The sequence below is a fragment of the Phoenix dactylifera genome, chromosome 16, assembly GCF_051530095.1.
Source record: "Phoenix dactylifera cultivar Ajwa chromosome 16, Ajwa_hap1_PhDact_Kaust_v1.1, whole genome shotgun sequence".
Classification (NCBI taxonomy): Eukaryota; Viridiplantae; Streptophyta; class Magnoliopsida; order Arecales; family Arecaceae; genus Phoenix; species Phoenix dactylifera.
In genome coordinates this window covers 14,639,247-14,666,368 of record NC_143205.1, presented here as the reverse complement: position 1 = coordinate 14,666,368, position 27,122 = coordinate 14,639,247, and the positions used below count along the sequence as shown (strand labels likewise).

General features: G+C 41.4%; 1 protein-coding gene and 1 long non-coding RNA gene across 2 annotated transcripts; one reads left to right on the top strand and one right to left on the bottom strand.

The window, feature by feature from the left end:
• Window positions 1-361: 361 nt before the first annotated feature.
• On the top strand, window positions 362-13,118 carry LOC120104197 (uncharacterized). The gene is made up of 2 exons (XR_016398748.1): window positions 362-695; window positions 807-13,118. It is a non-coding gene; the product is annotated as an uncharacterized LOC120104197 (long non-coding RNA).
• Window positions 13,119-23,389: 10,271 nt separating this feature from the next.
• Window positions 23,390-26,534, bottom strand: LOC103712252 (uncharacterized). The gene has a single exon (XM_026806639.4). It carries the CDS (start codon window positions 26,012-26,014, stop codon window positions 23,660-23,662), a length of 2,355 nt encoding a protein of 784 aa, XP_026662440.4. The 5' UTR covers window positions 26,015-26,534; the 3' UTR covers window positions 23,390-23,659.
• Between the last annotated feature and the right edge of the window lie 588 nt (window positions 26,535-27,122).

The window sequence follows — 27,122 nt, the reverse complement described above, 5'->3', positions numbered from 1 at the left end:
GGAAGTGGACTACTTGGTTTTGGTGGAGAATAGCAAGCATCATGCGGGCACTAGCAATAAAGATTTCTATGCCTCCTATTCAAACTTGAGATGAACGTTGATCAATATTGGCCATCCTGCTTGCAAAAATCAGGCACTTGTTACACTTGTATCTTAAGTCAGGCTAGGATGCTCTTAAAGAAAGAGTAAATCTGATGTGTTGGGTATGAAGCTAAAAAGAATTCTTTTTGCTAACAATGTACTAAGTATTGATGTTATTTGGATCTCTATTAATTATTTATTCATTGTGCAACAAGTTAAAAAATTATTACTCTCATTTATTTTATAAACTTTATATACTTTCTTCTTAGATTGAGCCCTATGTATATTGTTACAACTTGATCCTTTTAGCAACCAATGCACGGGTGAGAATGGAACGCTGGATAACTTCTCCTTCTCGAATCCCGTCACCGCGTCGGTTCTGATTCGATGCCGGCGGTCTAATTACCCCCCGCGAGCCACCGCATCCAAGCTCTCGCGCCTCGACCTCGACCTCGACCTCGACCTCTGCCCTCTCCTCCCCCTCTCCCTCTCCATCCCCTCCGCCTCCGTTTCGTCCTCCGCCTCCCCCGCTGCCTTCGCTTCCGCTTCACCGCCGCCTTCGCTTCCGCTTCACCGCCGCCGACGGCCCCGCCGACCACGAACTCCCCCTAAAAGTACCTCCTTTCTCCTTCTTCCCCTCCCTCTCCACCCAAAATCCGGATTTTGGTCTTGATACCGCAGGAGTTTCTCAGATTGATTGGGTTATAATGATATGGGATGTGCAGACAGCGGCGGTCATCGATCAGCAGCGGCAGAATCAGGGGAGCCGGCTGAGGAAGGGGGTCGTTTTTGGAGTCTATATCGGATTGGGCGCCGGAGGTGTGGTTGTGGCCCGGGGATGGGTGTTCACTGTGGTAGTGGCGGCCGCGGTGTTTGCTGCGGCCCGGGAGTACGTTGAGTTGGTCAGGAGTCGGGGTCCCCCAAAATGTGTCGAAGGTTTGCTCGGTTATCAATGCCCTCATGCCCATACTGACGCTGTAAGTTTCTTTTTTTCGATTTGCTCCCAAAAAAAAAGTTTGATATTTTCTGTGGTTGGTGTGAAGATTTTGTTTGCAAGCTGTGAGTTAGTTGTTGAGCTGTACTTAGAGGAATTTGAGTGCCTTTTGGTAAAGTAGATGAATTCATTTTACAGCTACGCTACCTGCTCTACAGCAAACAGAATATTCATATCCAAAGACCAAAAAAGCCCCAAAATTTTTCATAAAATCCAAAAGAAAAGAAATATATTGAAATGCTTGGATGTCATTGAATGGGAAGACAAAATAAACTACAAAAACATGTAGGGATTTTGTCCAAAGAATGAAAATAAGTATATAATCTTCAATGTTTTAGAAGGTGGTTGTGGTATGCAGGCGGCACATATCCATTATGTGGGCTATCTGGCACAAATAGGTTTAGCATTTAAATATTTAAAAAATAGTAAAATATATCATATAATAATGATAATTGCAATATTTTTTTATAAATAATAACAATATTAATAACATGATATCAAGCAAATAGTGGTTACCACTTCATACTCAAGTTTTAGTAGCAACAGTTATAGCACAACTAACGTACCGTACATAGCCCACTTGCAACTCATATCAAACCCAATCACTAGCTTGAAGTTACTTTATTTGCATGAGCCTACCTAAGGACGGGCACATATGTGGTTGCAGAATGATAAGTAGACTACAATATTGTCACTTGATGCTAATCTTATTGTATATGTGTCTGCGAAATGCTTAGCAAACTGTCTCTTCGGCCTATATGTGGCCCAACGACACATAGTGGCTCTACTCAAAAAATGACACATAGTGGCTCTACTCGAGAAAACGACACATGGTGGCTGCATATAGGATATGAAGTGCAGTGAAGGGACTGCTTACTTATATGCAGGTGCGTATGCAACCTTATGCATCACATTTGAAAGCAATGATTACCTTTTCCATCTTCCTGTCCATTTTCATAATGCCAAAAATCCATAACACTTAAAGGAAAGAATTCCAGGTCAACTGGTCAGTCTTTTTGGAGCCATGATCACTTTTTAGTTGCATTAGAAGACACCTAACAAAAATTGCAAATCTCCTACTTTTAATATGATTCAATACTTGTGATCCCTTCATAGTATATATAATTTCTTATATTGTTTTCTTTTCTATATTTAACTTGTTTTCCCTTTTTTACTACCTTTTTTCCTCATATTTTCCAGTATAGACATTGATTTTCTAATTTTTGATTTTGCTCAAAAATCATTTGGAGCAAAACAAACAAAAAAAAATGTCTATCTTAACATGGTCATTTATCTTAATATGGTCCAGGACATGTTAGGATTTCATAATTTTAAACAATGCAAATGAGAGTCACAAGTGCAAACCAACTCTAATAAGTTAGTCCATGCTAAATTTTAAGACAAAATTTTGGTTCAGGTCCACCACAATTTTGAAGGGGCATTTAGTAGCTTGTGCATTAGTTCATCTTGTTCATATTGCATGTGCTTGTGTGCCAATTTTGGATCTCAAATTTACAAGATAATATTGCAAACTGTCCTAGCTATTTGTAGACATTTGGTCACACGCCGCTTACTAATATAAGTCCAAAGAAGACTTTGGAAGGATCTTTAGCTGGTCTGTGGTTGTATAGTCATTTCCTTATTGCTATCAAAGATTTTATGCTGGCCTACATCCTTAATATGGTACCGTTGAAGAATCAATTTTATGTTTTTTTATTAGATATATTCCTTGGAGTATAATTTAGTTCTATTCTTTTAATTTTTATGCAATGATCTTTCTATATCCTGGAAAATACTGGTGATTCGGATTTGGCAGGTTGTATGATATCATATTCATATTTCAACTGATTTGCCATATAAATTTAAGATCACATTTTTTGCATCATTGTTGTCTACTTTACTTATACGTTCTTTTATTTTGTTATGTTATAGTTGGAATTTTGTATATGCCTATATATTATTTGTCAGCATCATTTGATTGTTCTATTGACTTGAGTGCTTCAGCTTTTGGAATTTTGAACTTCATGGGATCTGTTTGGAGGCCTTGTTTGGTCTATTATTATTAAATGTGATGCCGGTGTTAGAAATTCTGGATCACTCATCTAGACATGGCAAAAATTTTCCCTTGATATGCTTTGCATATGTACAGAACAATTTTATAACTGCAACAACTAAAGCACCTAGTATTACTATTGAGACATCAATTTGGAAATTCTCTTCAATAACCGGGCCATAGCCATGGTGTTGGGCAGAAAGCCAATGATTTCAATGAGGCCCTTTCCTTTAACCTGGACTGTCAGATTAATTACAGGTCATCCCCTACCTTCGAATCCTTGGACGGATACCAGAGAAGTTAGTTGTTCGCCTATCGTTGGTCGACTTGAATGTTGTTCCCTCTAGTCCTAGAATCACTATCTCTTTAAACCTCTGATGAGAAAGTTGCAGGCGAAAGCGGGCCTTTCACCCATACGAATGAAAAATGAGTGAGCCTACTTATCCATTTCGAGAGAGTTGCTACCTATATGTTCGGATTCATTTACTATAAAAGTAGCATTATTGATGGCCATAATAACAAGCCCTAGCCATATGTAGATTTCTTTTCATCTTTGTGACTTCTGTTTGTTTAGATGTTCCTATTTGGATGAAATATATCTTTGAAGCTATTGATATTTTTGGTATGGTAATATAAACTATATAGAAAGCAATTTCAACAAAAAAAAATCAGAAAGAGAAATCATTATTGATGGAAAGTGTAACAATATTTTTGAAGCACCACATATTTTCACATACATTCATATCTGTGAGCACTCATGCGTGCAAGACACATTATCTTTAAGTTGATGAACATGTAATTGAGGATTATGCATGAATTTAATTTGCTTTATCAATTCTTGAATAGGTAAAGCATATATAGTGTACTATGATTAATAGTGGAGAGCCGTAGCTTCCGTTGATTCTTGAATAGGATATGATACATGTTTAGGTTTCTATCCTACAAGCTTTTTGGTATGACTTAAAATTGTGGATGTCTTTTTTCTTTTAAATTTGTAATTGTGAATGGCTCGAAAGCTTTCAAAGAATTACTGGTCATCAGGGATTACTTGTTAGTAGTCAGTGACAACAACGCATATCAAAGAGCTGTATGTTCTTCTCTCTATACTATCAAAGCAAGAGGATAGCGAAAAAGTTATCTAAAATTAAAAGAATTTAAAAGTTTGGGGTTTTAAAATTCTCAAATGGGAGGCTTCTTGATATAATGAACGCCGAAGATCTGCTGCTAATTCCCAAGGGAGGATGCAATGGCAATAAGGATCAATACAGGGGCATTAAGATGGCTATTGGGACCAAACAAAGAACTCAGAAAGAGTGCATGCCATCAAGGTATTTTGGGACATCGACTAGCTGAGACGGCTCAATAGATGTCTAAGAGTTTTCCTTCGAACTCTGTCAAAATTACCCAACTTGAGTTATGACTACGAATGAGATTTTCTTTTTCTGTAAGGAAGAATAAAAAAATGACTCAAATCATAGTTCCTGGATCCTTGGCTTGGAGCTTAGTCTCGATCTAGATCTTAGTACTCTGGGTGTTGTAATTTAGTAGCGTACTTGTTCAGGCTTGACCCACTCACCACCCTCCTTCCCATGTCTCTGGGGTGACCAGCTCTTGTCACTATGGCTAGATCCTTCCAAGGCCCCAGGCTAAGGCGGCTAAGTTAAGTCCTCTTTCCGCCCTAGTCTTGCCACATCTGGTAGTGCTCTATCCGAGCCTTACAGATTTGCTGAGCCTGAATCTCATGCCCATTCACCTGGGTTCAGTCTCCCCCCTTCGTCGTAGTCCTACGGTCGTGGCATTGGGCAGAAAGCCAATGATTTCGACAAGGCCCTTTCTTTTAACCCGAACAACCAGATTAATTATAGGTTATCCCTTACCTCCAATAAAGAATTCCTTCCTATGCTATGAGGATGAACTGGATCTGTCATGGTCAATGCGAATGTCCTGCAACGTTCGATGAAGCTTTAAATAGAGCGCCCCGTCTGGAAGTAGAGGCGAAAGCTTGACTTTATTAGAAGGTCAAAAAAATATATATATTATGGATAGAATCTAGGAAGAATGGGAGTTAAAGCAGTAAATCTGGTCAATGGTATATATTTTGTGTTTTGTGAGTGAATCTCGTTCGATTGGCAATTTCTCAATTTTCATTTTTTTCGTCTCTTACCTCTTTCTGATCTACGACCACTCTTACTTGTTTTGCTAGCGTAGTAAATTGCTGTGATTAGCATTCCAAGTAGTAGGAATTCTAGCTTTCAATATCCCCATTTGTCCATCTCTTAGTTCTTCTACCTTTTTTTGGTCATCGGGAATCCCACTTTCTTAATCAATCTGTCGTAAGAGCTGCAACTGGTATGCTGCTCATAAAGATTGTATCATAAAGACTTTCACCGTACCTGGCATGGTATAATCTACTCATAAACACTTCTCATAGGCATAGATCTAACTTTAGCTTCTCTCCACCTTCTGAGTCATATAGGAAGATTTTTATTTCCACCTGTCTTATAACACATCTCTCCTTGCCACTCTATCGATAGCTATAGCTTATCCGTCCCATCCAAGGAATAGGGTGGCTTATTCAATCTCGCATTCTCTTCCCATGCCTTACCTGGTTCTAGCATCTCTCATCTCTATTGCTAAAGAGTATAACAAGGTGGACGGAGAGCCTGATTGCTCAAGTCAGTGTGGATGCAATATCCCATGGCTCCATTCCCCAATTGATTAACTGATTGCGCCATAAAGACTAGAGTGCTAGACTGATACAGGGAATGCTTACTCTGCTAGGCTGGATTCCTTGCTTGAATCTTCTTCCTTGCTTCATAGAGACTCTCCTATAGAAGATTGCTTGAAGAGGGCTCATTGCTATGGGAAAGAGGCCCATAAGATGAACTTATAATAGAAGAGCTACTACTACAAGAATGCTTCGCTTTATTGCATAATCGACTAGAAGAGCACCGAAGCGCTTTTTACCTTAGTTGAGCTACCATTCCTCTTATCTCACGCCCTTATGTGCCACTCCTCTTTGCTTGAAAAAGAAAATATTACTTTGCTACCTTTCTTTGAGCTTCTAGGCAACAGATCCTACTCCCTAAGAAGAGTCATTAAGAAAAAGGAATCCATTTGAACGAATTCGTGCTAATTGCCTAACTTCGGGTACTTTTTCAAGGCTCACACTACAACAAGAGTCCGAGTGACTAGAAAGAGGCTTGAATAAAGTAAGAGATTTGTACTATTTGCGCCCAATCTGCTTATTAACCAACAAATACAAGTTAATGCTGCTATAAATGGGGAACAAGCCAATATTCTTGATAATAATAATCAGAAAGGCGAGATGGCTGGTGGTGTTGAATTCCTGGTATCAGCACAGGTATCCAATTCTAAGGTGCTAGTTAGTATGCCCATCTTCATGAACAGGAGGTTCGGGATGGGGATGTGGATAAAGCCGCCAGAATGAAATGTTGGCCCTTCACTTGCCTTAGGTGGTAGGATAAGAGATGGAGACTAGAAAAGGCTTTCCGGATGGGGAAGAAAGACTGAGAGATAGACGATGAGGTTCCCTCTTCTCCAACTTATTGTCTACGTCTCCCGCCGATATCCGCTGCCCGACCTTTATTGTTCATTCGCTCCTGACCCTTTCTTTCAGGATGAAAACACTGGGTAGGAGGGTCTAGAAAGTCCTCTATAGGCCATCCATAGTCCATTGACACCTCGTAGTACCACTTACAGTACTCGTAGAGTGATTGAGTCCAATATTTTCACTCAATCTTCTAAACGCAACTGACTTCAAACCCATCTTTTTGGTGGATCGGCCGACATGTTCTACAGTTGTTTCAGCAACATCCCGAGAAAGACGAGATCGCCGATTTCTCATGCGAGACGGAGGTAGACAATATAAAGGTCAATCACAGGTTAACTACTTATTAGATTTGAAAGAACCATTGATGACTATTCTACTTTTGGGAAAATGAAACTTACATGGAAGAGAAGCATTTGAAATGCTTTCATAAAAATTCTTGTAGAATCGCGAATGAAGTTTTCATTATGTATGTGCCAGATCATGAATTAGTAATTGCATCTAATCTCCAAAAAAGTCCAAATTGGTGAAGGTGAGTTTGAAGATAGAACAATTTCTTTTGTCATGTATCCTCGATTGATGCAGCCTCGGATGCTTCAGTTGTTAATTTGAGTATTGAGCGAAAGGTTATACCTATGGGTTCAATACAAAAAAGCCTCTGGGAAGCTATAGGGATGACAAAAGGAGGGTGCTTTCCTGTGTTGCACTGAAAAGGACATTCTTAGGTTTCTTCATCCCGTGCCCGCCGCCGCCCAGCCCGCGTTAGAGGGGAAGATTAGTAAAGTGGAAAAAGACAGAGGGAGGGGGAACGGCATCTTATTCTCTTCGCGAGAATTGCAAAATCGAAGAAACATTCGGAACGGGCGATGCTTTCGTTTCGTTGGCAGAAGGAGAAACAATCCAATCCTTTCGGGGCTTGTTATAAATTTTCTACATTGAAGTTGGTAGTTTTTCCAAAGGAGGAGCTCCATTCAATTTTTATATATCGATACATTTTTTCGGGTACTTTCGACATGGGTTACGCCAGTCTTCTTGGAGCGCATGACGATTTGGTGTGGAACGCCTTATTTCAAGTTCTAACTCATCACGTTATGGATTATCCCTTGAAGACCCCAATGCCATTTTTTTCACGCCATTCAGATTGCGTCAAATCCGGTGTTTATGCAATAGTGTAGTTTTAGGCCTTATTTTTATTTATCATTGCATGTGAAAGATATGTATTGTTCGGAATAGATCATTTTTTTAATCATTATCTATACTTTATTCTGTGAATAATAATTTTTTTTAACTTTCAACATTTAACATAATTTAAGTTGACCAAAGCGAACAACATAGCGCTAGCGCCCACTGAGAACTTTCTAGTATTCGCCTTCTAGAAGGTCTACTGACTTGCTAGTGACTAAATAAATAATAAAATGTCGTGCAAAAGTTTTTTGGAGTTGTCAATAGAATCTAATGGTATAACTGGATTCGAATAGTCTTTCCTACTTTTATGTTATGATTCCATAATTTTTTTTTATTTGATGCAAGGTTGGCGGAATCATCCCGAATCAGACGGTTTCGGCCGTTTCGAGCTAGCCTGGCGGCTCCCTAGGACGGTTCCGGCAACGGAAACGAAAATCATTGCTGGAGGCGGAGAAGGAAAGAAAGAAAAAGAGAGAGTGAGCGGGGGAGGGAGGGAGGCTGGCGGAGGGCCGGTGCTGAGGCAGGAGGCGGAGGCCGTGGCCGTTCCTTTGTTTTGTTCGAAACAGGGATCCGGCTACTAAATTTTTTTTGAATTTGTAAGTAAAGTCGGCAAATCGCTTGCCGACTTCACTTAAAAATAGTGAATTTTTTTAGTAGCTGGACCTCTATTTCGAACAAAACAGGAGAACAGCCATGGCCTCCGCTGCTGCCCCGCCCCAGCTCTCCGCCGGCCTCCCTCCCTCTTTCCGCCTTCTCTCTCTTTTTCTCTTCCGTTCGTCCTCTCCCTTGCCTCTTCTACTATGTCAGTACAAGCCCGACATGGCACGACGCAGGTCCGTACCAACTCGTCCCACCAGGCAATCGGTATCGGTTCCGCCGACGTTGATTTGATGGTTCTTATATGAACCTCTATGCATATAGGTAATGCATGCCAAAGGTGCGATGAGAGAGGCAAAACTAGTTCCCAACAGGCTTGAAAGTTAGATGACCAAACCAAGATCAAAGGAAAAGCTCCCCTTTCTGAAGGAATCTCGAACGCTTGTTAAGCCATTTGTGCATTAAGGGGAGTGGAGCCGATGGGATTTATCGAACGGTAATGAAGCTTGCCATTATGTTTATTTGGTTGAAGCCGACTCTTGGTTGAAGCCGACTCTGGACGTCAAGTGCCTTGTTTGTTTCCAATCATATGAATTTCTTCCCCTACATATAAATAAGGTTCCCTCTTACTAAAAACAGTAAGTCCTAAGATTCCCCTGAGAATGGATCTCTCATTTGGGCAAAAAGGCTGTGAAAAAGAATTCCTAATCAGGCTTTCCTCACTTGAGTAGAAAACTTTTCAGAAAGGAGGATATCCTGAGCCAAGCACAAGCAGTAGTCTCAGAGAGTAACATAATCAGAGCATATCAAAACATTGGATGCAACTAATGGTCGCCACGAAGAGAATGTACGCTTTCCTTTAATGAGGAAAGATAGGAGTCTGAACTCATAGTATCATTTCCTTCTTTTTTTATCTGGTTGTTATTTGGAAGGTTTTGGATGTAGCAGAATTTAGATTAATAAGGAGTTATTTTTGGAGTTAAACTTTGTTGAAAAATCCCTAGGTTCATTATTGAATTAGGAGTCCTTAGGTTTTGGGTCCCTTTCTTCCTTTGTAAATCTCTTCCTCCTTTCTCCTTCTTGCTTCTTTAATCCTGTTATCTCACTGTTGTTGGTCATTTGCTGCCATATATTACATTGTTGTTGCTTCTTCATTTCTTATTTATTGTAGACCTCATATCTAATAGGTTCAATGAGTATGTTTCCTATGTCCTCTCATCCACTCTTTTCGACTGTTATTTGCTGCTCCCATTGAAAAAAATAATATACCAAATCTGCAGCTCTGTTGGTTTCTTCTTGAGATATCAACATAAAGCACCTGAGATGGACTTACAAGCATGGCTCGCCATATGGGATCTTGTCACTCCATACCAGGCCTAGTGTAGTATACTTATAGCAAACATATACTATGTACAGTAAGCATATTGAGTGTTGGTACCACAAATTGACTTGTGCCGAAACTATACCAATATGGTACCAGTACCGGTACCAAACCTGTATTGCGAACCATGCTTACAAGCCCAACAATGACGATCACCGATAATCCTATCAATCAAGATCTGCCTACTTAAGAACCATACTTCCCACAAAAACCTAAAATGAAATTGTTTTATCGTTATACATCTTATAATAGAAAACAAAAAAAAAGCTTTTTCTACCATGTTTTCATTAATACAACAAGGAGATTATTTTTCTATCAGAATCCTGTTTTAATCAATTAGGCCCACCTACTCATTGCGGGCCATTCCTAGTTTTCTTGCATCATTCTCTTATTAGAGACAAACTTCCTACTCTATTCTTGCACTTTCCCTTTCTTGCTTTGACTTGTCCTCTCTTTTTCCTTGCTGTTGTCTCTAACCTGAGTTGAATGGTCGGTCTTAGCACATTCTTCCAAGGTTACCAGGCACCAACAATTGATACAGCAAGCTAGTCAAAGGGTTGAACCTTGATTTGTCTCCATAAAGGCTTTTCTTTAGATGCTATGGTTGCAACAGTTCTTGAAAACAAAAGTAGTGCAACACAGAAGAACATGGATGTGAGTTGCATGGAGGTCTTACCATGAAATATTTTGCCAGCTAAAGACCTCAAACTGATAAAACTGAAGCAGATAGCTAGGTTTTTGTTCTTGCACTGAGCCGGATCAAAGGCAATAGTATTTTTAGTTTCTTCCTAATTCATGGTGTCTAGTTCCCCAGAAGGTGGGAACCAGATATATAAAGATCATTTGCTTAGGTCCAAGGGAGGATATGAAGGGTGCAAGAATCAGATCCGGAGGTGCTCAGATAGCTTTTTGGAGTCTTTGGACTGACTGATTATCATGAAGCAAGAAAGCAATCATTTGACTCTCATTTTGAAGCAAAAGCTATGGGGTCACTTCAGCTCTGTTCTTTGTCCATTGACATTCAATATTTCCATGCTGGCATGTCCAGCATGTCTGACCAATTACCAACCTTTAGATAGAGGAGAAACAGTACAAGGCAGCAGTATCCTTGTGCCATTTTGCTGCTGTGTAGTGAATATTCTTACGATGAAGGTGGTAATATCCTCACCTTAGAGTCAAGTAGCGAATATTCTTACAATGAAGGTGGTAATATCCTCACCTTAGAGTCAATTAGCTTGACTGTGTAGAGAGAGATTTGGGTCTAGGAGTGGTGGAGGCTTCACAAAAATTTAGGAAGCTGAAGCTCATAGGAAGTATCTCAGGATAAGCAAACTTAAATATTGTAGACGAATAAGATTCAAATATTTGATGGTTTTATCTTAGTAAATATGTGATATTTGGTTGGTTAAATTTGTCAAAATAAATGTAGCCTTCAAGATCAGTGTTAGCTATTGAAGCATAAAATTTAAGGAGCTTGATTGTAGAGTTGGATGCATCAGGAATGAGTGCAGATAAGAGAATAAAATTTTGAAGGAATGGCATGAAGAGGAAGAGTTTGGCTGCTTAGTTCAAGAGCTAGCTAGGGTGTGTGAAGTTGGTCAGTTCTTTTAAAAGTAAAGAGATCCACGGGGAGGAAGAAGGCTTGGGCAATACCAATTGTTTATACAAGTTGTGTCGCAGCATTTCGTCAGATACCTATGCCTGACCATGTTTAACTTGGCGAGCTATCATTTCCCTTCAAAATGATACATTGCAGTTGAGGAATTGTTTCAACTCCTTTCTCTCTAATGCTTGATAGGATAACTTTGTTCGGGCTGTACGTCCTTGATGCCTTTCTTGGTGGGGAATACTTTAGGGAAGCAACATAGGATCTCTATTACCAAGTTTCTTTTTATAAACATAAGACTCTGTAAATCAAGGTTTACTTATTTATTCCTAAGGATCTGAGTGTACCCATGTCAACCTCTTCACAAGCTTTAGTGAAGGTTATGTGATACTAAGTACTAACCATACAGACAGACTACAGAGTACTGCTATCTATCATGTGCCATATCACTGCTCAACTCACCTGTCTGACGTGGCAGTTGGTGATTTGTGCAGTACACGGGGGTAGGTGGTGGCAGCTGGCACCCAGGTCCCACTCAGCCGATCACCAACTCTGCATGAGACCGGTGAACTTAGTTGTTATGTGGTGGGTGTTCTTGGGCATTTTTCAACCATGTAATAGTCACATGTCCTGTATTTCCTCAGCATAAAACAAAAATTGCATTATGTTTTTACCGTCCTTCGAAATAAGTCAAATGTTCTTTGTGACAATGGTTCCAGATGTGCAGGAGGCATAGTCGGCTCTGTGTTCACGGGCACACTATGTTACACTGTGAAAATTGCCCTAGAATTCTTTGGTGTTTGATTTTCATCAAAAATCATTTTCTGGGGTGAGTTCAAAGTTTTCCGTTTGCCTTCTACATCAGAACAAGAACCTGAATCTAACAAATTGACAGAATAGGGGAAAAAACGAAGAATCCTGGCTTTTGAAGCAGGAATGTTGGCAGCAATGGTGAAAAAAATCTTTCTATTGGTGTCATACTGTTCCAATTCTTCTTTAGGTGGAGGACACGTCAATACCACAGGAAATCTAGATGTATCAATCTGAATCTGATACTTGTGCAACAGAGCTTTCCAACCTCACTGATTAAACTGTGAGGTCTGAGACTATGTACACAATTTGTTTCTTGGAGCAACAGTTATACTTGATTCTTTAATGTAGTCAAGGCAGCCTGATCAGAACAGTGGGTATACCATCACGAGGATTACTTGGTTCTATGATACAACTGTTGCAGGGGCTTTGCAATGATATATTTTCATCAGAAAAGGCTTTGGGTGCAGATAGTATCTATCTTGAAGGTGACTCGACCATGGTGACTGACTGGATTCAGGGCCAGCACAGCCATGTCGATCGACACCCGCTGCTTCGGAATATCTGCAGGCTCCTGAAAGAGTTTGGCTTCTTCCGGGCCACTTATGTTTATCGGGAGGTTAACAATGCTGCTGACTGGGCTGCCTGCTGTGCTGCACACCGTTCAGAAGAGTTTCTCTAGGAGAATTTTGAGTTCGTTCTTTTCTCTTTTTGTCAACTATTTTTTTCTGATCTTAGTGTACTCATATGCATTTGGTGTGAGTCGCCGTTGAATCAAAAAAAAAAAGAAAAAAGGAAAAGGCTTTGCAATGACATGCCGTATTACCCTGTTGCAGATGATGTGATTTTTTCAGTCAAGTGCCACTTTTTTTTTTTAAATTTTGAGTATTGAAGCTTCTGCAACCATAGTCGTAAACCCTTAAGTCTTGTCACCAAGTTTTGAGGGCATTCTGTGAGCCTTGCCTGGAATCATATCGGAAATCTCGTTTTAAAAGTTTCTAATTTCTCACTTTCTGCCTACCTTCCTTTACATTGTTCTTATATTTGAGGATATCTTTACATATGCCAGGTCTCTATGAAGTAATTGTTCTTTTTGATAGAAAATGATACATGATTAGAAGCATTTCTAATAAATTCTTAGTTATCCTCTACTGTAATTTCACATTAGTTGGTCTACAGTCAAATGGTTCCATATCAGTGATGCAGCTAATTATTGGACAAGAGTCTTCTTAGGAAAGGAAAATAAAGGCATCACTACTGTCTTTCTTTTTGCGATGCTTCATGGCTAATTGGTGGTTGGTGGAGAGATGCTTAGACTGACTTCTTTGCAGAAACATGTGCCGCTCTTTTGCATCTCCAAGTGGATTAGAAAGAAAGATTTAGTGTGGATAAACAAATACGAGAGAAAGATTTAGTTTGGATAAACAAATACCAGAGAAGGCCAAGAGAGCACGGCAGAATATGATGACAAGATGTCCAGTTTGTGAGATGCGTGGTCTCAGTTGAAGACCTCACATGTTGTTGCATGGTTGACTTCTCTTTCTTCACTGAAGCCTTTGCCTTTCATGACCCTAAAGACTTTTTATATAGAAGGCAGTTGACTTGCTTGGCGACTTGAATTCGAAGTAGTGGGTTTTTGGTGCTTTGCCAATGAAATCTTGTTGTAGAGAATTGATTGTATTGTAGATCTCGGGGGGCATTTTTCTTCGAATTCTTTAATAATGTTATCCCATGGCTAATGTTTTATTAGCCAACTTATCAGTAGGGTTCAACCTTTCAAGAAGAATCTTCAAGCATATTAACTATAATTGATAACAGTTGGCTCCTCAGCTCTGCTTTCCATGAACAATGAGCCTCATTTTGCCTGTTAGATGGTTATGGTTTATGTCAAGAGGGAAAATTATCTGGGAGAAATGTTTATGAGGTAAACATTTGGTAATAGTTGAATCTCTTTTCTTCTAGTTCTGGTACATTCAGAAAAACAGAGAGCAACTTGGGTGATATCATTGCTTGGTTCCATCCTTTGCTCTAAATCCAGCCTCCCATAAAAGGCAAAGGATGAAGTAGAGGATGTTAGCAATGCTGACTTGGGACTAACATGGGAGCACACAAGGGCCATTTAACATGAGGACCGAAAGTGCTTTGAAAGCTCTACGTGGAATTCTCTCCCTGGATGGCTTCTAATCCCACTCTTTATCATAGGAAACAGAATGATAGGAGTTTGACGCATTGGCTTTAAAGGGACAAATGAACATGACCACATTTAGAGAGGACAGAGGACAACCCCCCCCCCCCATCCAACTAGAAATATAAGAAATTATAGAGAAGATCAAAGAAAGGACCCAAGAGGTGACATGAGTTAGTGTTTGCTGGAGTTGACCCAACCTTTACTTTAATCAATAAAAAAAAAAGGGAACATGTTACAGGGTGTGGGGGTTGGAAGAAAAGGAAGAAACACCCCTGATTTGGAAGCTAGCCAAGTAAGTCATACAAAGGTCAGCTGAGCCACTTCACTATGTACGACAACTTGGAGTCATGGTTGCCCCTTGGAAGGCAGTTTTGGCAAGAAATTTTGAAATTGACTTTCCCCAAAATCCTAAACACATGAAAATCACTAGGAAAATATAAGTGTGTGTGTATATATATATATATATATAAAACATAGTTTTGTCATATTTCTAAAGTATCACAGAATATTAATACTTTTGACTTTTACATAATGACCTCTACAGAACAAACATTAAGAACTTAAGTTAGGAATGTTAAAAGAGGCTTGCATGCTTCATATGAGCCATAAACATAAGTTAGCAATGGTAAAAATAAATCTTCTAATGGCTACCTTTCTTTCATATCTCTTCTCACTTATGTCATTGATATCCTGGATTAATGTTGCAACTGAAAATTAGTATTGGACTTAGAAATAAGCACCAAAAACTCCATAAAATCAAATAAAAATCGGCTTCATCAGCTGAGATTTAAATTGAAATTTATCATATAATACAGCACATAATTTTTTAAAAGAAGTTTTTGTTCATAAGCAAAAACTATTTCCACCAACATTTGGTTGGAAAATTGAAGGACCCATGTCAAGGTGGGAGTGGAGAGCAGTCTTGAAGGTGAAGGAGTTGAAAAAAAATAAGAGGAGGTCCCCACCTTGCTACCTTTTGACACGCATGAGTGCAGCCTTTTGATTATGGGTTAGGAGAGGGAAATGTGTGGAGAAGAAGGAATGCGTTGGATCTACGCAGACAAATAAAACTACATATCTTAAGCTACAGATTTAGTCTTAGATTGTGTATATGGTGAAAGAGGAGCAAAGAAGATTGTGGTGGCAAAGCATCTAAAAAGAGTGGGCTAAAGGGCTATGTGATGACAACCCAATCCAACTTTTTCTTTTTTCTTCTTTTGTTTTTTCTTTTTTCTCGGCACACGCACATAAATGAGAGCCCCTCCTTAGCTTATCTCATCTGAATCTGATCTCTTTCAACCGCTGGCCTTCAGGATTTGCTTTTGGGTTGGTTTCCATTGGATCTGGTTCACTGTCAAGGAGATCAAGTGAGCCTGTCCACCAAAGAGTTGGTGGGCGATCTCAATCACCACCGTCCGTTCGGGCGATGGACCAGTCACTTTGAGGCCAATTTGGTGGACCCCTGTATCATCAATCATTTGATCGAAGGGGCCCATGAAAGTTGATCAATTTCATGTTCCATCATTGGTGTTAATTTTATGTCATCAAATCTGGTGGTGCCTTGGTCAGGGCTGATGTAGCAAATCTTGCATCAGAGACAAACTTCCAGCACAAATTTTAGTTCTTTAAGATGAATTTGGAATGCCAGAGATAAAAGAGTTTCACAAGTTTAGCATCAAATCTTTAAGTGATGGTGATGAGCGATTTTTCTAAAAAATAGGATGGAGTGCCCCTACCAGGATTGAAAATGGAACTTCTTCCCTATACGAGCACTTAGGAGAAGGGTGCCAACGAGCTGAGATAAACACTGTTGGTTAGGTATACGCCATTAATGTTAATTTGATAAAAAGTTGTTGAAAATAATTTATGAAGGTTGTGTTGTTTGGGACAAATTGTATGAGTCTAATAACTATTTGGACGGTGTTGACACTTACCATTGTTTTAAACAAGGCATGCCGTACCGGCCCAAACTAGGCAGTACAGACTGTACCGGTTCCATACCGTTATTCGGTACGGATGGCGTACTGACCTTCGGTATGCTAAAAAAATCTCGTACCATACTGTATTGATATTGTGCTAGTACGGCACCGGTGCAGGATCCGGTACTGAGATGGCGAACTTTGGTTCTAAGCGTGCATAGATTAGAAGAATGATTTTGCAAGATGTTGTGGACCAAGATACTACAATGATATGGCACTTACAAATTATATGATTGGAATTTTATCTACTTCTACCTATCTAAAATGAGTGAAAGAGGGACAAATTTCTCCTTTGAAAATCACAACCAATCGGTGAGAAGTAAAGGAAATGGAATGGATATAATTTGATCCGTAGCTCATGTACAGCTTCAGATTCAATGCATGGCATTTGCCTTATTGTAAACTAGTAACCAACCATTATATCTACACCTGAAATATAGCAGAAACCTCTGCTTCATGACACTCTGAATCTCTTGCCTATAATCTCCTTCTGTCAGCCTTTCCAAGGCCTTCCATAAACTCTTTACTTACTTTACGAAGTTCGGAGGAGCATTTGCGCCTCCTTTTTAGGAAAAAAAAAAAGAAAAAAATGTAAAAAGACCTTGCGATTTCAGCTAATGCTGCAACCTCAGCTGCGCCAACTAGTGACCATGGTAAAATTACTACTTAGGTCTACGCTATACATTTGAATGTATTAGTTAGTTAAGCTCTCGATCCATTAGAAAATGGGATTAAAACATTGGGGCTCAATTATATTATCCTAATTTAAACTTTTTGCTCATAAATGGTAATCATGTATTTTTTTTGATTTTTTTTAAATTTTTTGGTGCCACTGTTTTTTAACTTAGGTGACATAAATTCAGTATAGCTAAGTTACTTGTTCATGTGAGGCAGGTTCTTAGGGTCATCAGGACTTCCACATAAAAGAGTCAGCACACAATTGGCTTTCTGGCCATTTCAGGTGGATGTAGGTAGGGAGCAAGGCAAAAAGGCCGGCTGACTCCATTACACTTGTTATTGGAACCAAACCCCAGACCCTAAGGAGGCTTCTCAATGACTAAAGTTTTCCTCTAAATGCTCATCTCCCACTCTCCTTTTATGTGACGAAAAGTTTCTTATCATTAATACTTTTAAAAGGGAGGCCCACCTTTAGAGCTCTTTATCATCAAAAATTGTTAGATCTCACACCAACCATCGACATCATGAAGACCGTCGAATGCCGATCCGATGATGGCCATAGCTCAGCTCGATATCTCTCTCTGTCCCCTCTTTGCTTCTCTCTTTAAGAATCTCTCCCCTTCTTTCCCTTGTGTTGAGGTGACTAAAGGAAGGCATGGCAAGATAGCGAAAGGGACAACCTTCTATCTCATGATTCCCCATTCAAAGGTTTTCCTAAATTTTCTTGTTTGATGGGTTCTCAACTGCCACTTAAAACTTTGATATTTAAAGTTTGAAACCTTAGGGTTGAGCTAACTACCAGTAGTTCAAACCCAGACCTCTCTCAGTTGTCACCTTTATGCTTGAGAGTGATCATGACCACCTTTTATTGACCTTTCCAACGAGAATGTGGATGAGAAAAAAACTAAATTTGTTACGGCAATAGTTGCTTGTTTGGGTTCATTGGATTCGGCCAGGAAGGCAATGAGTGGGTTTGAATTCATGAGCATTGTTGAAAGTGATGGCATTACGTGAAAAGGGACAAAGATTTTTCTTAACAAAGATAAAAAGGACAAAAGTTTAATGACGGGATTTTGGCACAAAGAGCATTGGCTTTAACAAATTGGCCATTCTAATAACATGTGTTGGTTCCCATCTTATGCATCAAAGAAAATAATAAGATGTCATTGGTGTGACATCAAGGCCATAATTGCTGAGGAAATTTAATGTTGACTTTATTTTGTATGATCCGAGGATCGTCTCAAGCACTAAATGAAGGTAAATTGATATAAAATGATAATAATAATAGTTGAGACATCACTTTAGTATAGCAGTTCTTGCTTTCACCTTGGGCATTATGCTCTCTGTAACATAGGTTTAGTATACTCTCAAGCTCATGATATATATGTATAGAGAGAGAGTTTGGATGGAAGAGAGTTGAAAAATTGTCCAATAAGTTTATATTTGAGAAGGTCAAATTGATAGGAATACAATGTTGCCAATGGCATTCACCTGCAATCTCGAGGCCTAAAAAGATGATCGGTTTTTCGAAAAGACAAACCTAGAAATACAATTGAACATGAACAAAGTGTGGGATCAAAGGGTGGCCAAAGTGTGGGATCAAAATGGTTTTATTTTGAAGTTTAAATCATGCTAGGACACGTAGGAGAGGTTCGACTGACATGAACATGGCATGATGGATGGGGGTGTAGAGGTGGGCATTTTTGAGAGCATAGGAAGACCTCATGATGCTTAAATTAATCATGTAGTGGTAAAGTATGTATGTAAATGTTTTCAGGTGGAGTTATTTGCCTATTTGCTCCATTGCATCATGATCATATAAAAAATATAATACCACTTTCAACAAGAGGAGGATATGTTTCTGAAAAATCAGTATTTGCTTTTTTTCTCTTATAATTTTACTCTTTACTAAATTTTTTCTTGATTGTTGTATCAAAAATCCATGCTTAAATCCCGTCCTCACCAAAATTTGGAGGCTAAGAATATTTAGAGGTATCATATAGCCTATCATTTATAAATCTCTTTTATGAAACAAGTGGTTAAAATAATTGAATTCTATGCTAGCTTCTTATACAATGATTTACTCACTTCATATGGGGGGTTAAAAATCAAGAAGCACAGTTGATATGCTCATTTTATTTATTTATGAATCTATTGGACATGGCCATTGCAACCTAATTAATACACTTACCAAAACCACACTTGATAATATGCTGTCTTTTTTGCCTTTTCACCCTCATTGAGAAACATAATTGGTAAAATTTAGAGTAGCTTGATTTTGTAAAATTATCTTCATAAAATTGAAACAGAGCCTTTCAGTTAGTACTAATCCCAACTCTAAGAACATTCGAAAAGCCTTTTGTATGAAACAATGGCGTGTGCTTCCATTACCAAATAGCAATTCCTGTTCACTACCTTTAAAAAAACTACTCCATACCCCATACCCTTCTTTTATATCCTTTATAACCTCAAACTCCTTTCATATCCTCTTATATTATAAATAAACGTCTCTATATAAACTCTAATAAATCACAAACAAACAAAAAAATTTGAAGAAACACGTATTAAATCTGAGGTATATTCATCAAATGAACTCCAAGTAAATTGATCATTGGCATTACAACCATCCATCAAACATTTCCTTCCACTAAATGTGCATTGTGCGTGCATGTAGCATAAAGATAAAAAAGGAGAGAAGAGCTTATTTGATAGCTCATATCCTCATCATTATGTGACACTTTCTTGGAGAACCACCTCTATCAAGAATTAAATACCTTTATAAAAGCCTTCTTCCTTCGAATAATGAACAGTTGCGTATGATGGATTTCCTGCATATAAAATCGTTGCAATTCCTTGCAGAAATCACCATAGCAAAATCTAACACAGCTCAATCCAGATGAGCCCATTTCAGCGAGCACAACACATCTAGAACTCCCTACAATTAGCTTTAGTCTCCATAAATGGACCATACCAGCAAAGAATGGATCCCATTTGCTTTCTTTCAGCACTCACTGGTCCCCTTTGGCATTGAAGCTAGGATGCCCCCAAGCATGGACCAAATGGATAAGTGTGGTTGCCTTAGGACAGATGAAATAAGCCAATTCGAGCTGCACATTGAGCACAATCATAGCTAGATAATCCAAGTCAGGCTCACCCCTCGCGTCGCCTGAAAGAAGATCTCTTCTTAATTTGTCATTACATCTTGAACCTTAACTCATTTCGGGTAATAAATCCTTTAGTTCTAGGGTGCCTTCCCTAAATAGCAAGGAACAAATTTCCAGGGATCTTGTGACCCTGGGCTTCTCTAAGTTTTCTTTATATTTGCCTGCATGCCATGCAAGGTATCTGTACTGTTTGATAGTTATTGTTTCATGGAAGTTTGAGGTCCCTTGTTCATCCCAGCTTTCCCAAGAATACGGTCCCTACCAAACATCTCATTTAGAATAAGCCATTTGTATTGAGAGACTCCACCACCATCACTTCTCCCACTCAATGCTGGCTGTGGTCCCATAATTTCATAATGGCTGGTCTGTGAATATGAATGCTCCTCCTGCCATTGGGTATTGAAAATCATAAAACAAGAGGTGTATAGGATTGTGTGTATGAGTCCTCTTCCTAAAGCCTCAGTACTCAAAATCCTAGAAGGCTTCAGAGTTTCAGCATTAGAGAAATGTGAAGGTGAAGGCAGGAGCTTTACTGTGGCCATATGGGAGTTGATTAAAGAATGGTTTGAAGTGAAGGCAGGACCACATTTTTTAAAAACGAGGGAGGAAGACACAAGAGATTATGATGGGTGGGATTTGAAGTTAAATAAGAGTTGATTTTGTCCACATTCAAGGGCATGTTGGCATGGAATTTATCTAGTTACCTAAGTAACATATGATAATAGAAGATTCAAGACTTCCATTCCACCTGCAACATGGGATTTCTAGTTTTTTAAATCTCCTATGCTTTCTTTACAATTAAAAGATAAACAAGCGTCTGAACCACTGAAAGGAAGAGATGCATAAACTAATGGTAGGAGGCACCAACAGATGATGAAAGAAAGAATGAAATATTAAACCTAACATGTGAGGAGAGACACAGACCATGTGACAGATCAACAGAGTTAACTCTAAAATAATGCCATGAATCATAATTAATTTAATTAATTTGGATGTCTAGGTGTGACTCTTTTGTACCAAGTGCAAATATGGACGCCAGATCATAACCCTTGTATTGAGGCAGGACGATTGTGGAGCCATGCATAACATGCAACTGACTCACCAATGGTCGTTCGATCGTACTGTGCTCCAGGATGGACTCCAACCGAACACCTTAACCACAGTAAACATACAACAATACTGCAGATGTATGTAGTAAAACATAAAGCAAGCACATAAAGAGACTACAACAACAAAGACCCACATGATGCTAGTAATGACAGAGAGGCCTACCTAAATCACAAGAAGAATTGGTGAATGACTCTAAAGAAAGAATGCATTCTGCCGCACCAAAGAATTTGATTTTCATGTCGATTGCTATCGTACTAAGGCATAAGAATGAAAGGGACAAATGCTTCACATGAAAGAATGTAATCTCCAAAAGATTGGAGGACTAACATCAGTCTCTTAGAGGATTATAATTCGAACTCAAACAGATTTAGAACCTTGACCACAATGTTAATAATTTTTTTCCAGCAACCCAAAGTTATCGAGTTTGTTATCTTTAGAGTCATGGAAACCATGAACCATACCTTACAACTTTGAGTTAAACTGTACTAAGAATGAGACACTATCTTCGAAACCACCAGCAGCACTTGAAGCAAATTTTGACGACATATTACCAGAGCTGTTGCTGATTTTGATGCACCAAACAAGAAAGTAAAGAGTAATGCAGAGAGTAAAACACAGAAATGGGTTCCTTAACTGAAACAGGACAAAGGTTTCAACTGTCAAAAGATTTTATCCCCAATACTGCAAAAATGTATGCTTGATATGAAAAACACCTGCGTCGGAAGAAGGAGATAAACATCGGCTGAGAGCTTAGAAGACATGCCCCTGTAAATACTCGAGAAGCTTGTGATTCGGACAGGAAATCATATAAAAGTTATATGGGTGTAATAAATGTCTGCTGGTCGTTTTGGTAGGTGTCACCTAATCCAACCCACTTAATAGTGAAAAAAGAGACTTGGCCTACTCATACAAAGGCTGGCATTAAATGGTCAGTACAGAACAGGTTAAAACCAGCATAAAATGTGACACAATCACCAACATAAGTAGGCAAAAACAGGATCAAGAAACCACAACACCAAATGAGAATAACCTTCTCAGACAACATTTTCAAGCAACTTTCAACCCTCAGAGGACCACAAAAGCAACATCAACTTTGAGAATGATTCTTGACAGCTGACGCAACAAGCGAACAAATAAATTCAGATCATTCGGCGGCAGCACCATTCCATTCTAATTTTTCAGTAAGTTCTACTTTTCCATGAATTCTTTACAAAGGTTTCCTGTACGAATGATGGAAGAACATGGACCAAAGGAAAAACCATTTAATGCTAATACACATTTCAAATTGTTCCGGTAAGGAATGATAGAATGGTCGATGGTAACAATGATATGCACTGAGCCAGTCTACTCATCAGACATGAAAATCCAAAGTCACCAATTTTGAAGAGGCAGTCTCTGCTAGGAAACAGATAATACTCCGAATACACTACAAAACTTCCCAAAAATTATTTGGTAGGCCTGATGTCTGTACTAAACAAAGCAAAGCACCATTCTTTTGCATGGGTCATTCAAAGAAACAAGGGAAGACTAATGCAAATCCCTATAACTAGTATATCGAGACACAATTACGAACATTATAGCCATAATTTTTCCTCAACCGCAAGCAAGACCCGAGAAAGTGAGAATAGTGATAAATTTGATCAGAAACACAGGTGGCTCTTTTCTACCATCAATAAGGTTTTTATCATGAGCAGTTGTGAATATGAAGTAAATGCATAAAACCAATGACAGAACAGTACAGTTGGCAATGACCTATCAATGCGACCATAACAACTTTGTTTTCAGATGAAACTGAATCAGTACTTAGAATATCGAAATGAGCAGTAAAATCACTAACAATGCATGATGAGTACTAGAAAATTATCCCATGCTGCATCCACAATTTGTCAATTTAATTGAAGTTTTTCTAGGGTGTTAAACTCCGCAGCCAACGGCTATCCTTCAGGTCAAGTGTGCATCCACATGAACCAGAAGCAAAAACTGCTTCTTAGATAACGTCAAGAGAACATAATAAACATTACTACCAATGTCCAAAACGATCACAAGAAGGCGAAACTAGAACTATACGGACTTCCCAGTTTGTTAAATTGTATCTGAAACAACATGACAAGCAAGTGGAGAGCAACTACTGGAAAGATAATGTCATATTCGACAACAAAACAAGTTGCCACCATTGAACATCCACAATTTGCAATTGGTCTAAGGCCTGAGATAGTGAGACTAACTTCAGTTTAATAACATGCCTGTGATAAGGGAGCTCCTTCAGCACCTCCAAGCCGACACCGAGACGAGCTCCATGCGCTGCCAGCAGAGGGACAGCGACGCCTGGCGCTTCTCCACATGGAATCCCCTCACCTGCACCCTCTTCAGGAGGCACTCGGCTTGCGTCTCCGCGAAGTTGCTGAACTGCACCGGCACGAAGCCGGCCGAGGGAAAGAGTGTCCGCCAGGGGAGCAGCTTGTCGGCATTCCGGTGGCGGCCCAGCACGGCGTTCTCGATCCTCGGCTGCACCAAGAAGCGCTCAATCTTGTTGGCCGACTCCAGGTTGGTGCCCGCTGCGTCGATGGAGTCGAGGAGGACAGTGTACGACTGGAAAGCATGCCAGAAGTGCTGGGGGAAAGGCAGGTCACTGCGGTCGCCGCCGTGATCGACGGAAATTACGATCTTTGGGGAGAGTTGCTTGACGAGGCGGAGAAGGGTGGGGACGGGCGGGTGGACGGCGGAGCCGACGGGGATGTTGACGGCAATGGCTTCATCGGCGCTGGCGGAGGATAGGCTGAGGAGGAGGGAGGGGTCGAAGGGGTCGAGGCTGAGGAGATTGAATTCGAAGGGGATGTTAAGGTCGGCGGCGAAGTGGGCAAGGTTCTCGCGGGTGAGGTGGAGCTCGAGGGGGTGGTGGGAGCAGGGGGAGGCGAAAGCTGTGATCTTTAAGGAAGGGGAGGCGGCGCCCGCGGCGGTGCAGCGGCGCTGGGCGAGCTCCTGCATGAAGGCGGACCACTGTCCGCCGACGCCGATGTCGAAGTCGACGACGTGGATGCGGGGGGCGGCTTCGAGCTCCTCAAGGAGGGCCTGGACGGAGGTGAAGTTGGTGAACTGGAGAACGGGTGAGACGTCGGAGAAGGCCTTGACCGTGCCGAGCTTGAGGACGACGTCGAAGGGGGTGGCGAGAGGGGACGGAGGGTGGTTGGGGGCAGCGGGGGACGTGAGGAGGTGAAGAGCCTCCTTGAAGTAGAAGGCAGAGCGAAGGAGGGGCTTCCCCACGGGGGAGGGGAGCTGCTGATTGAGCCGCGCCAATATCCCACGGGCGCTAACGGTGTTCCCGGCCTCGACGAGCTCCGCCACCTTCAAGAGCTGCTCGACCAATGCCTGCTGCTGCTGGTGCTGCTGCTGGTGTTGCTGCTGCGCGGCGGCGGCTGCGGTCGCCGCTGCCTCTCCGCCGGAGGCCACCTTCGAGCGCTGCGGAAGGTGGAAAGGAGCGACATTTAGCGGCGGGAAGGGCTGCGGCTGGGGTTGGCCGCGGCGGAGGAAGAACTCGGGGCCAGGGGAGGAGGCGAAGGGGGACTTTGGGGCCATCTGGTCGACTGATAGTGGGTGGTGGCGCTTGGTCTGGGGCGGGAGGAGGTGGACCGGCGGCTGGGCGTCGAAGTGGGGGAGGGGAAGGAAGAAGGCCGGGTTTTGCGGCGCCTGAGCTTGCTGGTGCTGGCTGAGAAGAAGGCTCGGGCCGAAGAGGAGCGGCTTCTCCTCCACGGGATCCTGGTGGAAGACGCCGGGCGGCAGGGAAAGCGGCAGCGGGAGGCTGTTCGCCGGCACCGGAGGGAAGACAGCAGCGGTGTTTGGCGTGTTCCCGACCCCAAAGGTGGGAACTTTGACGCTGCCGCTGCTGCAGCTAATGAGGCCGAATCCACCGGCGGATGTAGCAGAGGAGGCGAATGGAGACGGATTGGAGGAGGAGATCGGGGCCACTGCTCCTCCACCAAGACCGCCAATGGGGTCAAGGCCGAAGCCCGGATCGACAAGGCCGAAAGTTCCGGCGGAGCTGCTGCCGCAGTCCAGCTCCGGCGGAGGGATCAGGTGGTGCTTGAGTCCGGCGGCGTCGTCGATGTCGCTCATGATCCAGCGGAGGAAGTTCGGCTCTTGGCCAGGGGACGCGGCAGACTCGGAGAACATCGCCTCCCAGTCCTCCACCGCGCCAAGGCCGACACCGCCGCACTTCCCGCCACCGCTCTCCATGGCGGCGGCCGGGATGGGCTGGAGCTCGGCCGCCCACTCCTCCTTCCTGGCCTCCTCCGCCGAGGGGATGGCGGCGGAGCCCGACGCGGCGGCGGGGGGCCATTTGCGGGGGCCGGGATTGTCGGAGACCGCCGCCACGCCGGCGGTGTCGGAGGAAGCGCCGCCGCCGCCCAGGGAGGAAGACAGGGTGGAGGTGGACGTTGGGGGGCTAGGACTCCTTCTATTATCCAGCACCGACCGAGGCTCCGACCCCTCCGGCTGTCCCTTCCGCCTCTTATTGTTCCCACAACCGCCGCCGCTGCCCCAAAAGAGGCTCTTTTTCTCTTCCCCTCCTACTAAGACTTCCAAGGCCCCCTCCTCTTGGAGACTAAAGGGCATCCCCCTCATCTAATACCTCTCCACCACATACAAAAGCCCTCTAGCCCCCAAACTCCAACTCCCACCACCTTCTTCTTCCTCTCTCTCTCTCTCTCTCTCTCTCTCTCTCTCGCTATTATGATATAGGTTTTGAGAACAGTAGCAGCGGTAGTAGGACTACTGGATAGAGATAATGAAGATCTGGACTTTGGCTTTATATTTGGGTTATTTGTTTTGTTTGTATGTACCTGTCCAACTATAGGAGGGTAATAGTTATTTTGTAGTGGGAATAATGGATTTCTCCAATCTCACAGGGCACTTCTCCACCTCTCTGTTCTTCTCTCGCTCTCTCCCTCCTAAGTCTTCCTCATCTTTTCCCCACCTCTTCTTCTTCCTCTCTCTCTCCCTCCTCTCGTCTCCGGGTCGATGGAGTTGTAGGAGATGAAAGAGGTTGTAGGCGTAGAAGCCGTACTATGTATCCTTCTCCTCTCTCTCTCTCTCTCTCCCTCTCTCCCTCCCTGGTGCTATGGATGCGTGCAACATAAAAAAGTGGTAAAGTGCTTCCCTCTCCTCCCCTTTCTTTCTCTCTCTCTCTCTCTAGACCTCGTCTTATTTTTTATTTTCCTTTCATTTTAAAATTATTTTTTAACTTTTGAAAATAAATAATTATTTTCTTTCTTCCTTCCGAGAGGGTGTATTCATCTCTCTCCGGGTTCAAAGATTTCTGCCACCCCACATCCTCCCTTTCCCCTTTATTTTCCTTAGTTTTTTAACGAATATATATTAATTTAAAACTATTTATTCTTTTCTTCCAAATTTTTATTTAGTTCATACATATATTAAAGTATCTGCCTGTTATTTAATTTCCTTTATCTTTCTCATGAGTCACTACGGTGAGCAGTGCTCAAAACTCGAAACTCTGTCAGATGTTAGAATAACATCCAAAAAATAAAAGAGAAAAGGCTTCTCCCAGCCCAAAATATCATCATCATGGCAGTTTCCCCTCCTGACCAAAATACCCCCGTATCCCTCGCATTTACCACGTGACGACATCCTCCATCCAGGAGCATTTACGTCATTTTAACAAACAGCTTTTACCCCACTTTTGAAGTAAATTCTCCGATATATCACCCGCTAT